Here is a 13,106-nt window from a genome sequence, read left to right as displayed (position 1 = left end):
GAGGAGAGGGGGGGGGCAGAGACACATGGAGGAGAGGGGGGGGGCAGAGACACATGGAGGAGAGGGGGGGGGCAGAGACACATGGAGGAGAGGGGGGGGGCAGAGACACATGGAGGAGAGGGGGGGGCAGAGACACATGGAGGAGAGGGGGGGCAGAGACACATGGAGGAGAGGGGGGGGCAGAGACACATGGAGGAGAGGGGGGGGCAGAGACACATGGAGGAGAGGGGGGGGGCAGAGACACATGGAGGAGAGGGGGGGGCAGAGTCACATGGAGGAGAGGGGGGGCAGAGACAGGTGGAGGAGAGGGGGGGACATACAGGTGGAGGAGAGGGGGCAGGGCAGACGGGGGGGCAGACGGGTGGAGGAGAGGGGGCAGGGCAGACGGGGGGGGGGGGGGCAGACGGGTGGAGGAGAGGGGGGGGCAGACGGGGGTGCAGACGGGTGGAGGAGCCGTTTTAGACTATCCCATTTGCAATAAATACATAAAAATATGCAAGCATGTATTCATTGGGGGTATATCTACTAAACAGTTTTTTTTTTGTTCTCTTTTTTTCCCTCAAGTGTGGAGCAGTCCTTTAAGAATAAATGAGACAATTAAAAATGTTTTACTGGAACAATAGGTTGATGAAGACCCTGTTCAAATGAGATTACATTGCTTTGTCTCCTGCAACTGTTAAACTGTTATTTAGAATAACTAAGCTTTCATTGTAAACTTTTCCCGTATATGAAATACATCCTACCCTTACTCTTTGTATCACTTTACCCCACTCCCTCAATAATATAAGCTTGTTTGAGTAGGGATCTACTCGACTTGCTGTAAATAGTTGACTGACAGCTCTGTGTCATTTGATACTTTATAAAAAATAATAAACGTCCGTATTGAAAGGCGTTTCTTTTAGATTAAGGATACACTTGGCCTTTGAAATATCCATGCCTAGTAGTATATAGCTAGAACTAGTCTGATATTCATAAATATGGTAGACATTTTTTTTAAAATAAATATAATTTAAAACAATTAGGGTCCATAATATTTTGAAGGTACAGTTATCGTCTATATTGAAACCCTACCTTTTTATAGTGCCTTTACTAAAAATTACTGAACATTAAGTATATATGTAGTTTCATATATAAGTAAAAAGATATTGCACATATTAATATATTTTATGTTGCAAGTGTAGGTGTGATTTTGATATTTGTTGCCGTGATTCAGTCAGTCAGTATGCTTATAGCAGAATTTTCCTAATCTGAAATATATTGAAGTTTAAATTTTTGTTGCATTAGTGCAGTGATGCCGAATACATCTTATTTTATGGTATTTTGTTGTGAAATGTTTTAGGCTTGACAGGGGGGGTCTACTGAAAGATTGCCTTTCTGAAATTGTTCGTAAAATAAAAAAAGGTGTTACAATAAACTATGATTATTTATCTATTATTTTACATGTTAAAAAATTAAATATTTATTTTATTTTTTTTACGTATCTCTAAACAAAAAAAAAATAATGGTATTTTCTGTACCTTCTAGATAGCAAAACTAAAAAAGATCGGAAAAAAAAGAAGAAAGTGTCAAATATCATCTCATTTGATGATGATGGGGCAGAAGAAAATTCAAATTGTGTGGATGTTTCAAAGAAGCTTGTGAGTAGCAGGGAGAGTTCAGAAGAATTCTCTGACAGATCCTCAGCTACCTTAACTCACTTTGAAGCTCAATTTGATTTGAACTTGCATGAAAAGGACAGTGTTGGCGCTTCATGGAATAACGATTCTCTGTGTGTTAATGGAGATATTGGTTTTGAAAAGCTGGACGTGAAAAGCATTGATGATGAAGACACAGATGATTATGATGTCTACAACGCACAAACTATCAACAGAGATAGCAAAGCTGAAAATGCACCTTCCAAACAGTAAGTTGTAATCACGCATCTAATCTATCTATTGTGTTCTTTTTTTTTTTTTCCTTTTTTTCATTCCTGCTTCGTCTGTTATTGCGTTTAGTATTATATTTATTTTTAATGAAACTTCAAAATTCCCTTTCTGGTCTTCCTTATACATTTCCAATCCGTTTGAATGCAAACTGTACCATATTTTTTCAGTAGTCTTATCTGTCTTGTAACACCTGTGAACACTACAGAGAATATATGACAGGTTTAAAATTCACCACAGTGTTCTCACTTGAATTTTAATTAAATATTGGGTATTAATATTATTTTAAATGTCAAAAATGTAAAAAAAAAAAAATCCCAGTACCATACAAAGAAATATAATTTTATGTGTGTGTATTGTCAGATATTCCCGACTATGTATGGGTGGATATGTATGTAGATATATTGGCGTGTGTGTGTATTTAGTAATGCACAGGCCTTAAACAGTTAAAAATAACATTTTATTAGAAAAAGGATTTTAAAAATACAAAGCTATCTGGTCTTGTAGGACTTCTGGTGCCAGTCATGACAAATGCTGATATTGACCGGTCATAAGTCGTAGAGGGCAGTAAAATTTATGGGGCAAACCTGGCACTGTGGCCGTTTCAGGAACAGAATATAACTGGTGATTCTTTTTACCTAGTAACTCAGATCAGACTGATAATGTAAGATCAAATGAACGACTAGAAAAGAGGAGGTTTGCATTTTAAAAGAATCAATGTACAGCTCAAATTATGATATTTAAAGTTTAGTTTGTAATTAAATTTTATAGCATACTTGTTTTTTTTTACATTCCTTTTTTTTATTTTTTATTATTACAAATAATTAAATGAAAACTATAGTGTTATGAATACCTAACATTTATTCTTAAACTACTGTGTTTCCCTACTAATTTGGATCTGGTGCCTATAGCGTCCTTTTAACTATTTCATTGAATTTTGTTGACCTGGTGTATAATCAGATAACATTCTTATTTTGTCTATTCAGTGTCCCTTTACACAGTGCTAATTATTTAGTCACACTCGCCCTTTTCTAAATACAAATATCAGTAATACCAAATCAAGCAATGTACAAAAGTAAAAATGGATGGAATTAATCAAGTGAAGGACTATATAACTCTATAGCTTTATATTCTAAGCACTTTGTCTTTTTCTCTATAAAGATGGTGTTTTAAAGTGCAACTTCCTTTCAAAACTCACTGCTTTGTAAAGAGAAGGCACTTGTGCTTTCCAATCTGTTTACAAATTGACCGTGTATTTTATACATTTGCCAAGATCCTATAGAGCGTTCGCTACTGGACAAACACTTAGTCTGTTGTGTTATTTTTTTCTTCTTCTCTAGTTAAAATTAAATTGATTGACTTGCTATGCTGTATAATTTGTTGGCACCATATTAATAAAATAAATTAGTGTAGTGTGAGCACTTAAAAATATAACTTTTATTGATTGATCTTAAAATATCCCAAAACAGGGGGGTATTGAGCCAAAGTCTGTAGATAAATACATACATTTTTTTTTTTTTTTAAATAAAGTAGAACAAGGGGGTGAAAAAAATAATGCAAAATGATGATACAAATCTAAGTATCTCTTGAAGTAGATGGGATACAAAATGAGTCAAAAGTTAATAGTACACATTTAGTTACAGATATTTCCTGGTAGGATAGTGGGATAATAAAGTATCAAGTATACCACTTGTACGCTGCACAGTTAACTGTTGCATCTGTGTATCACATAGCTCTATGCAGAAAGCTAATAGTGATGTGTCCAACAAGTTTAAAGTACATTGGCCTATATTACTATTCCTCTGCGGCAAATATTTTAAACTTGTTGGTCTATCTGCAAGTTCAAACTTGTTGGTCAGTCTGCAAGTCTAACCATTTCTGCCTATATTACTATTACTTTAAGGCAAATACTCTAAACTTGTTGGACACATCACTATTCGCTTTCTGCATAGAGCTATGTGATACACAGTTGCAACAGTTAAAGGATCACTATAGTGTCAGGAAAACAAAGCGTTTTTCCTGACACTATAGTGCCCTGAGGGTGCACCCACCCTCAGGGTCCCTCTCCCGTTGCGCTGAAGCGGTTAAAACCCCTTCAGCAGCTTACCTTATTCCAGCGCCGGGCTCCCTCGGCACTGGTGACCTCTCCTCCCCCGCCGACATCAGCTCCCCCGTCCGACGTCAGCGAATCCGCATGCGCGGCAAGTGCAGCGCGCGCATTCAAAGTGTCCATAGGAAAGCATTTCTCAATGCTTTCTTATGGACGCTCTGCGCGATGGAGGCATTATATGCCTCCAGCGTCGCAGATGCACCTTTAGTGGCTGTCCGGAAGACAGCCACTAGAGGCTGGCTTAACCCCAAATGTAAACATAGCCGTTTCTCTGAAATGGCTATGTTTGCATCTGAAGGGTTAAAACCTGAGGGATCTGGCACCCAGACCACTTCATTGACCTGAAGTGGTCTGGGTGACTATAGTGTCCCTTTAACTTTGCAGTGTATAAGTGGTATACATGATACTTTGTTATCCACTATCCTACCAGGAAATATCTGTGCCTAAATGTGTACTATTAACTTTTTGCTCCTTTTGCATCCCATCTACTTAGAGAGATACTTAGAGTTTTATCAGTTTGCATTTAAAGCTACTTAAAATCGCCCATCTTGGCAAACAAATATGGGGGATTCTGTTACTCCACTGTATTTTAGGTTTTTTTTTGTATTTGTGACCGTGCCAAAGAAGATGTTGCAGTTTCCTCTAAACCGTATGCTCATAATACTTTTATTCTGCATATTACTTTTTCATTATTTTTAAATATACTTTCATGTAGTCCATAATCTGTTGGCAAAGGAAGTCTGTCTGTTTCTGTGGTTGGAGCATTAATTTGGATACTCCACTTTTGTTCCTTGGTCTCCGGTGTAACATGCTGTGTATGTAGAATGAGACAGATAAACCAGAGAAACACTACTTTTGGTTCCTTCTAAGTTGGAGGATGCTACTGGGTCTTGAGTGTAGCGGACCATGGGTAACCTGACTGTTTACCTCCGCTAATTCCTTCCTTAAGCCACTCTAGAACCATTAAAGCATACAGACATCCATTGCCCCAGTAACCAGACAAAACATAGTTCTGGGAGTCAACTGATTTTATTCTGGCCACACACTGATTTTATGCACAGACCCCCTACATGGAGTCTCCAATACAATAAAACAGGTGTTTCAATCCCAAGATCCTCTGTGCCTGAGAGATAACTGCGTGAGAAAAACCTATAATTCAATTATCTCTCAGGTACAGAAAATCCATACAAAATATACAGTACCCCAAAAGTGCCCCCACCATAACTAGGAACCCCACAAAAGGCCTCTTCTGTGGTTTGTCTTGTGTATTTGCTTCTGAAACTAGACCGTCCCTAATTCTGTTTTGATATTGACTTCAAAGATAAATTCTGCCCTTTTCATCTCCCTTGCTCCAGTGGGATAGAATAGTATATTGCACTTGTCATGACTTTGAGGTTCATTCTGCTCTGTTACTGTATATTGGTCAGAATAGGCCCATAGTAAAATACATTAAAAATAGCTACAATTCAATTGAATAAGGTTTTTTTTGTTTTTTTGTTTGTTTTTTACATGGATCAAAATCGCAAATGTTATATTGTGCAGTTTAATACAACATTCCAGGTTAATAATGAATCAGAATTAAATAACCATATCAAAAGGAAGTGCTTTGTTGTGAAAACAGCATTCATAAATGCTATTTTTTTCATGTCAAGCGATCCAACAAAAATTCTTGCCATTTTCTTTTACTTTGATTTTCCTCGCACATTTTATACTATAAGAAAGGGTTTCTTATCTGAAATTATAATGCACTTTATTAAATTTCATTTTTAATGTATACATTTTAATTTACTTGCAAATGGCACAATTTGCTGTTTTTTGATACACAAAAACAGGTTTCTAAGGGCAGGATTGAGGTACCGTATTTCAATTAAGAATCAACGTTTTGTTCAGAACATAACATGTTGTGTTATTGATATGGCAAAGAAGTAAGTTTTAGGAAGTTAACATTTCAAGGTTTTAAGTCAAATGTTTGCAATCAAATTTCCCCAAAAATATGATTTACAATGTGAAATGGATTAATGACACAATTGATTAAGTAATGTCAGGATGCTCTATTATAACAGCTGGCCTTTGATCCTGATTTGTATTATCTTCTTGTTTCCCCCCCTGCTCTGCATATCCTGTTAACACCTTGCCTTTATGACTATTGGGAAGTGTTTGTGTAATCAAGTAACACCTTTTGACCAGCTAATGCCAAATGTGCTTTAAAGGGAAACTCCAGTGCCAGAAAAACGATCCGTTTTTCTGGCACTGGAGGGTCCCTCTCCCTCCCACCCACCAATCCCCGGTTACTGAAGGGGTGAAAACCCCTTCAGTCACTTACCTGGGACAGCGGCGATGTCCCTCGCCGCTGTCTCCGCCTCCGCGACGCTCCTCCTAATGATTACGTCGGCCGGTGGGCGAGACTAATCTCGCTCACCGGCCGAGGAGACCTAATGCGCATGCGCGGAAATGCCGCGCATGCGCATTACGTCTCCCCATTGGAAAGCATTGAAAAATCATTTCAATGCTTTCCTTATGGGGTTTTGAGCGACGCTGGAGGTCCTCACACAGCGTGAGGACGTCCAGCGACGCTCTAGCACAGGAAACCTGTGCTAGAACCCAGGAAGTGACCTCTAGTGGCTGTCTAATAGACAGCCACTAGAGGTGGAGTTAACCCTGCAATGTAAATATTGCAGTTTATGAAAAACTGCAATAATTACACTTGCAGGGTTAAGGGTAGTGGGAGTTGGCACCCAGACCACTCCAATGAGCAGAAGTGGTCTGGGTGCCTGGAGTGTCCCTTTAAGTTCTTTGAAGATGCAATTGACAGGAAATGACTGTATTATGTAAAGACAACCCCTTTTGGATGTGTACAGAATTCTGTTATAAGATCTGTGTTTTTCCCCATTAAAATTAGGAACCGTATTTTGTCATACTTATGATATGTACTGTCCTCCAAGCTTGTATTTCTGCTGTGTCCATTCCTTGTCTTCATACCTGAGAGAAAACATTGCTGTCTGCTGAATTTAAACCACAACACAATGTAAAATACAAAATGATTTATTTTATTGCATTTTAAAATTGTCCGTAACAAATGTGTGAAGTTAGATCTCAAGGGGATCATGTATATTTAGTCATTTTTCTTTTTTTAATAACATTCAAAAAATGTTGGGTCGATATTGAACCTAAGGGACCACTGAAGTCACGCAGGCCACATCTCCTCAGTGGGTGCAGTATTCCCGTCCTTTTAATTCTGTTAAATGGATGAGGAATCCCTCTGCTTATCACACCGTTGTATCGTTGGGGAGGTATGACCTTTTTTTTTTTTATTTAGATGCGCATGTGCGGTGAGAGCCTAACGCATCAAATTGACCTATTGGAAAGCATTGAATCAGTGTTCCTATGGGGGCTTTAAGCACGGTTTTACATTGCAGCATTGTACCTACAGGACCACTACACATTGGCTACTTCATTGGGAGACTTTAGTGGTCCTTTAAGACCCCATCCATGTTCACCATTGAAGAGAGAACTCTTCCTTTGGTAAAATCTTAGGCAACAGTGTTGCAGGTGGCCAGAAGTGACCAAGAAAGTATATTTTGCACTCTTATAAGGGCTTGGGACAGGTTCAGGTAAGAATATCTCACTTTTCCTGTTGTTCCCTGTGTTGCAACTCAAAGGTGTGCAACGTTGGTTGTGCAAATTACACAACCACTTCATCATTTTGAGCATTCAAATCTGTGGAGTGGTCCACATCAAACATAAAACCAGAATGATGCATTGTGTCACAATGTGTGCCAGTGCTGAATTGGAGCAAGAGCGACAAGTGACATGACACACACACACTATTTTTGCTCCTTTTTTTTTTGGGGGGGGGGGGGACATGCAAGCACATGCAATAATGTGAGGTAGATTAGTTTACCTTGTGTTCTGGCTGTCTCAGCTACCCACACGTCAGTTGGAAATCAAATATATATATATTTTTTTTTTTTTTGGGGGGGGGGGGGGGGCTTGTTTTAAGATTGCATAACTTATTTCACTGGAGGTAGTTTCTCCTTCTTAAATACATAACGAACGTTGAGTATTAATAGGTTAAAGAGGAACTGTCATGCCTGAAATTTCTGCACAAACCGATACCCAACTATATATAGTCTGATCTTAGTTATGCAATCTTAAAACAAAACCTAAAAAAATTCCTTAAACTGTTTTCAATTTCCATTTGATGTTGTGTGGCCAGCTGACACATGGTAAAGTTGCACAGCATTTCTATTGACCAAAAAAAAAAAAAAATTTGAAAATAAGTGGCTTTTTATGTATGTATGTATATATCCATCCAATATCTTTCCTATTAAATGTAAATAAAACCGTTTTCAGTTCAAACCGTATTTCACAGTTTTATCATTTATGTTTGTATTTCTTCTAATTCGCATGTATGTTTGCAAAGCAACATTCTAAGATGAAATCAAATGTAATGATTTAGAATTTAAGCAACGTTCTGTAATTCTGTTGGGTTTTCCCTTCTGATTTCAGGTCTAACAATTTTTTTTATACTTATGTAATGTTAGTGATATACCGATGCTTTTTTTAGTCTCCTAGATTCTCGCTTTCAGAACCATTATTTTACTATTGCAGCCGCCTGCAAGGGAACCTGGTGGACTGATACTGTGTTTTACATTAGGAAACCTTCCGTTTCCTTTGTGATTTTACTCACGGTTATGTTATGCTATTGTAGATCAGAATTTTTAATGTGAGCTGTTGCTAGGATATATAATTTATTTAAAGAAATATTCAAAATTCTTATCTGGAGAAGCAGCCATGTTGGGTCAGACACTACTGTTACCTGACCGACTGCTGCTCAATCTAACTTGTTGCTGCTGCAGTTTCACATTGCATAATCACAGCAGCAGGCAAGTTAGGTTTCACAGCAGATGACCAGATAAGAGTAGAGTTTGACCCAACAAGGCTAAATAAGGCTAAAAAGTTAAATTTTCTTTAAAATATTAATTTTTATTAAATATAGTACTTTTTCTTTTTTTTTTTTTTATTCTTTATTTTCAGTGCAAAATATAGAGGTTATACAAACTTGTTGCTGCAACGGCCATGGCATATTTTTCAACAGTATAATATGTTACATATAAGGCATAGGTAAAGTACAGTTTGCACATATTTTGGTTTTTAGCTAAGCTAGTGGGTTGTAACGATAGGTGGTGAATTTAATACTGAGAGTGTGTGATAAGTAGTGCTCTGGAGCGTGAGGGTGTAAACCCTTCAATCTTTACTCCTGTCCTGTGGACAGTGTGTTTGGTGTGCGTTACTCATCGAACGGCTAAAGGTAGGGGTAACTGAGAAGAGTAGGGAACCATCTGTAAATTTTCCCAACTTATCAACAAGATATAACAGTAATTGGTTTGGAGTCAGGTAGTGGCGCCTTTATTTCCCCTGTGTTTGAGGGCGTCTCTGTTCTCCTTTTTCCCTGGTCGAGGGCAGGATGCTGTGGCTGTGTGTTGATTCGTTAATCCCAGTGCCTCCATCAAGGCAGGGGCCTTACTTGGGATCCGAGGCTTTGTAGTTTTTCCCCCCTTTGGTTAGAGGGTCTTCGGTGTCGCCCACCTGTAGGTAATGCCTGCTTTCTGAAGAGGTTTGGTGAGTGTCCACATTGCTTTGGGCCATATGAGTGTGTCTCTGATTAGGTCTTGGAAGAAGGAGATTTGGCAATTCTCAAACTCATATGGGGTCTTCCCTTGAAATGCGCCAGTAGCCACAGCTCGTCCGATGTTGTGCAACAGCGTAGGATGAGATCTCGTGTCGCCGACGTGGGGGCTTGGTGATTTTGCGATTCTGTACACTCCGTCAAATATAAACTGTTTTGCCCATTTGGACGGCAGGACTGTTGCCACTAAGGTCCTGATGAAATGAGGCAGTTCTACCAATAGTAGCGTTTCTTGGACCCCTCTTATTTAAAAAAAATAAAAAAAAAATTCTCTTGCCCCTGTTATCTAGTATGTTAAGTTTTCTGCCCATTGAGGCCTGTGCTGTTTGCATGCTCTGTACAGTTTCCCCTAGGGCGTGGAGATTTTGCTTCAGGTCAGCTAGGCCTGTTTCACTAGCCTGTGTGCGGGCTGTCACGGCCTGTACCTCCGTCGTTAATACCGCTAGATCATCCTCCTACATCTGTTTTTTATATTTTTCTGCAGGCCTGTAAGCATGTTTTGTATGTCCCTTTTAGAGGCTGACACATGGTCTCCTGTAGTTGGTGTCGCCACCTGAGGGTGGGTAGTGGTGGGGGGACTGCCTAGGCGGTATCTGTCTATCGAGGAAACCGGTCTCGCGGGGTGTCAGGACCATTGACCTGGAGGGGGCCAGCAGCATTTGGCTAATATCCCGCTGCGGTTTTGGGTTGTGTGGGGGCTGTTTATGTGACCTGCTCCCCATCTCACCTGCCTCAGGCGTTCCAGAGCAGTCCGGTATATACCGCGGGATGCGTCCCCTGGTGAGTTCTGGCGGCTGTCCGCTTACGTGGTAGGCCTTGGGGCCTCTGTTTCGGGTTTTCTTGCCCAGGGTGGAAAAGAAGGGCATCTGCAGGTTCTGCAAGGTGTGCTGCAGCCGGTCAATGCGTTAGGAGCTGTTGGTTGTGTGGGATGCGGTCTATTTTTTGCAGATTAAGCTTTATAGCTCCGGAGCTCTGAGCAATGGCGTCTGCTCCGTTACAGTTTCAAGCTCCGCCCCTCAATGTAATACATTTTTAAAAACCAAGAAGTGAACATTTTATGACATTTGTCCTTTAAGGAACTGTTATCTCTGCTCTTTGACAGTCTCTCGCTGGGTTTACATATTTGTGATGGGGGTGTATTACAGAATTGTTGCTACACTAAGCAATCTCTATACACTCAAATTGTGGTCTAGGTATAGAGACTATTTGGAGGACTTGCAGCTGGGTGTTAATTAAAAAAATGATGCCAAAAGGCATACATGTATGGCAAATAGTGTAATTTTAGATGAAATGATCATCTGATCAATTCATTGACCAGCAGATCAGTTATTTTGACCCTACCTGAACTCTGAATATTGACGGATCACCTGGCACCCGACTGGGTACCTCCATTAATGGATGCTTCCTAGCCGAGGATCATAAGCGCCGCACCGGACACCACAACCACCATAGTTTAACTGGAATCTCGCCGTCTTCCTTCCACCCTGGATCAGCCTCTGACATCCAGGATCGTGTGGGAGAGACCTCTCCTCCAGGAGAGCGAAACAGGAACAGCTCTTAAGAGCTAAGTGATTAGAACCCAGGGGAGTATACAAAGTATAGCAATCCCCAGTGTGATTATAGCAGTTCCCCTCCAATCACGAGACAAGACTACGTGTTGAGGGTCAAACTGGAACAACAGATCTGAGAGTTTATTGAACAGCTTAGTCTTTTATACAGTTTTCCCCACAAGGTTACCACCCAGGTGGACCTTGTGGGGCAAGGGGACACAGGAACAACAAGCCAATAAAAACATAGTTTTACATTCAGTCACTCCCATACAGGGTACAACATCCATCCCCTCTGTCTGTGATATAATTAATGAAGACAATGGACTAACTCAATTTACTCTAAGCAGAAAAAAACATAAATTTTTACAAACCCCAAAATACAACATATCCCCACAAAAGTCACATCCCCTGATCACCCTGATCTGGGTGAACAACAAAAATCACCCAGATCGGTTCAGGGGTTCAGGAATTTCCTGGAAGTTTTATTTTTGCCCCACTGTGCACATGGTCCCATGCCTAAAACAGTTTCATACACTCGACGACAAAACACTGCTGGACAATTTTAAGATGACCGCCGCCACATGTTTGAATCTGTTCCAGTTAAAAGTCCAAGGGGCAGAAACAGTACTTTTGAACATGGGTTATCACAGAGCCCATAGTCCCAGGGTAGGAAGCTGGCAAACTGGCCCCTCCAAAAACCAGTGGCGAAGTTGCTTTCATCACAAGTAATTTTTGCAAGTTGCGAGCTTTAAACACTTACATTTACCTGAATGCTTAAAAAAAAATGAAGAGCCTAAATAGACTATCAGCTTATTTTCATCTTTTAAATATTTATTGATGAAGGGAAAAAAATGGATGACCAGGAAGATGTTGGTATAGAGGAAAATTAAAAAATATATATTTGAGGGTAGGAGGGAGCAGAAGGGCTATGCATGGAACTGCTCCTTGGCCTGAAGACCATATCTCCAACCCTGCTCGACATGGATTTCCGAGATCAGGTCAGATCTTGTAGACCAGAATGAGGATCAGGACATTATGGAACTGCTGCTTGTCTGTGGATAATGTTTTTTTTTTTTATATGAAATTGACTCACGATGAGAGCACTGTAAATATTTTCAGTCTATGTAACTGACCAGTATATTGATATCCGGTTATTCTAGAACTTGGTGTAAACTGTATATGAACACCAACCATCTCTTCATCCACTTTAATGAAACAAGTGTGTCCCTCATTGACACTTCTCCAAACGTGCAGAAACATGTTGATTATTCCAACACTGTCTGCAATTTCTAAATACAATGCCTTAAAGTACATTCAGCTAAGCAATGAAATAAAATAATCTTTGCAATGTAGTTGGTGCATTTAGTAATGATTCTATTTGTATATTCACAGAACACCTGTAGAAAGTTCGGAGAACCCTCAGGTTTGCTGCTGGGCTCCATTGCACGCCTTGAACGATAATGCAGATGTTTTGTTTCCCGTAAATGCGGCTAGTCCTTATTCTCACTCTGGTAAGATATGTTTAGTTTGAATATTGTTTTAATAGTTTCTATTTATTTTGGTGGGTAGCAGTTATAAATATTTCATTTTACTTTTTATTTCTGCTCTTTGGTCCACATTTTCTGCCATGACTGCCTCTTTCCTCCTACTCTAGGACTAGGCAATCTTTTCCATCTTTTCTCTAAGTTGCTTCTCTTATTTATATATATATATATATATATATATATATATATATATATATATATATATATATATATATATATATATATATATATATATATATATATATATATATATATACACACACCGTGCGCATTCACTAACCCGTCAATGCA

At 39.5% G+C, this 13,106-nt stretch overlaps 1 protein-coding gene across 1 annotated transcript in view; it reads left to right on the top strand.

Annotated features, from left to right (window-relative positions):
• The window catches only part of SNX29 (sorting nexin 29), a 586,499-nt gene that overhangs the window by 66,795 nt on the left and 506,598 nt on the right, over positions 1-13,106 (top strand). The window contains exons 8-9 of the mRNA XM_063430302.1: positions 1,525-1,903; positions 12,664-12,782. Of these exons, the coding sequence (XP_063286372.1) occupies positions 1,525-1,903; positions 12,664-12,782 (498 nt within the window). The remainder of the gene's footprint in view (positions 1-1,524; positions 1,904-12,663; positions 12,783-13,106) is intronic.

This window comes from Pelobates fuscus, chromosome 8 (genome assembly GCF_036172605.1).
Source record: "Pelobates fuscus isolate aPelFus1 chromosome 8, aPelFus1.pri, whole genome shotgun sequence".
Classification (NCBI taxonomy): Eukaryota; Metazoa; Chordata; class Amphibia; order Anura; family Pelobatidae; genus Pelobates; species Pelobates fuscus.
The sequence above is the reverse complement of the archived record's forward strand: the minus strand, read 5'-3'. Positions and strand labels throughout refer to the sequence as shown.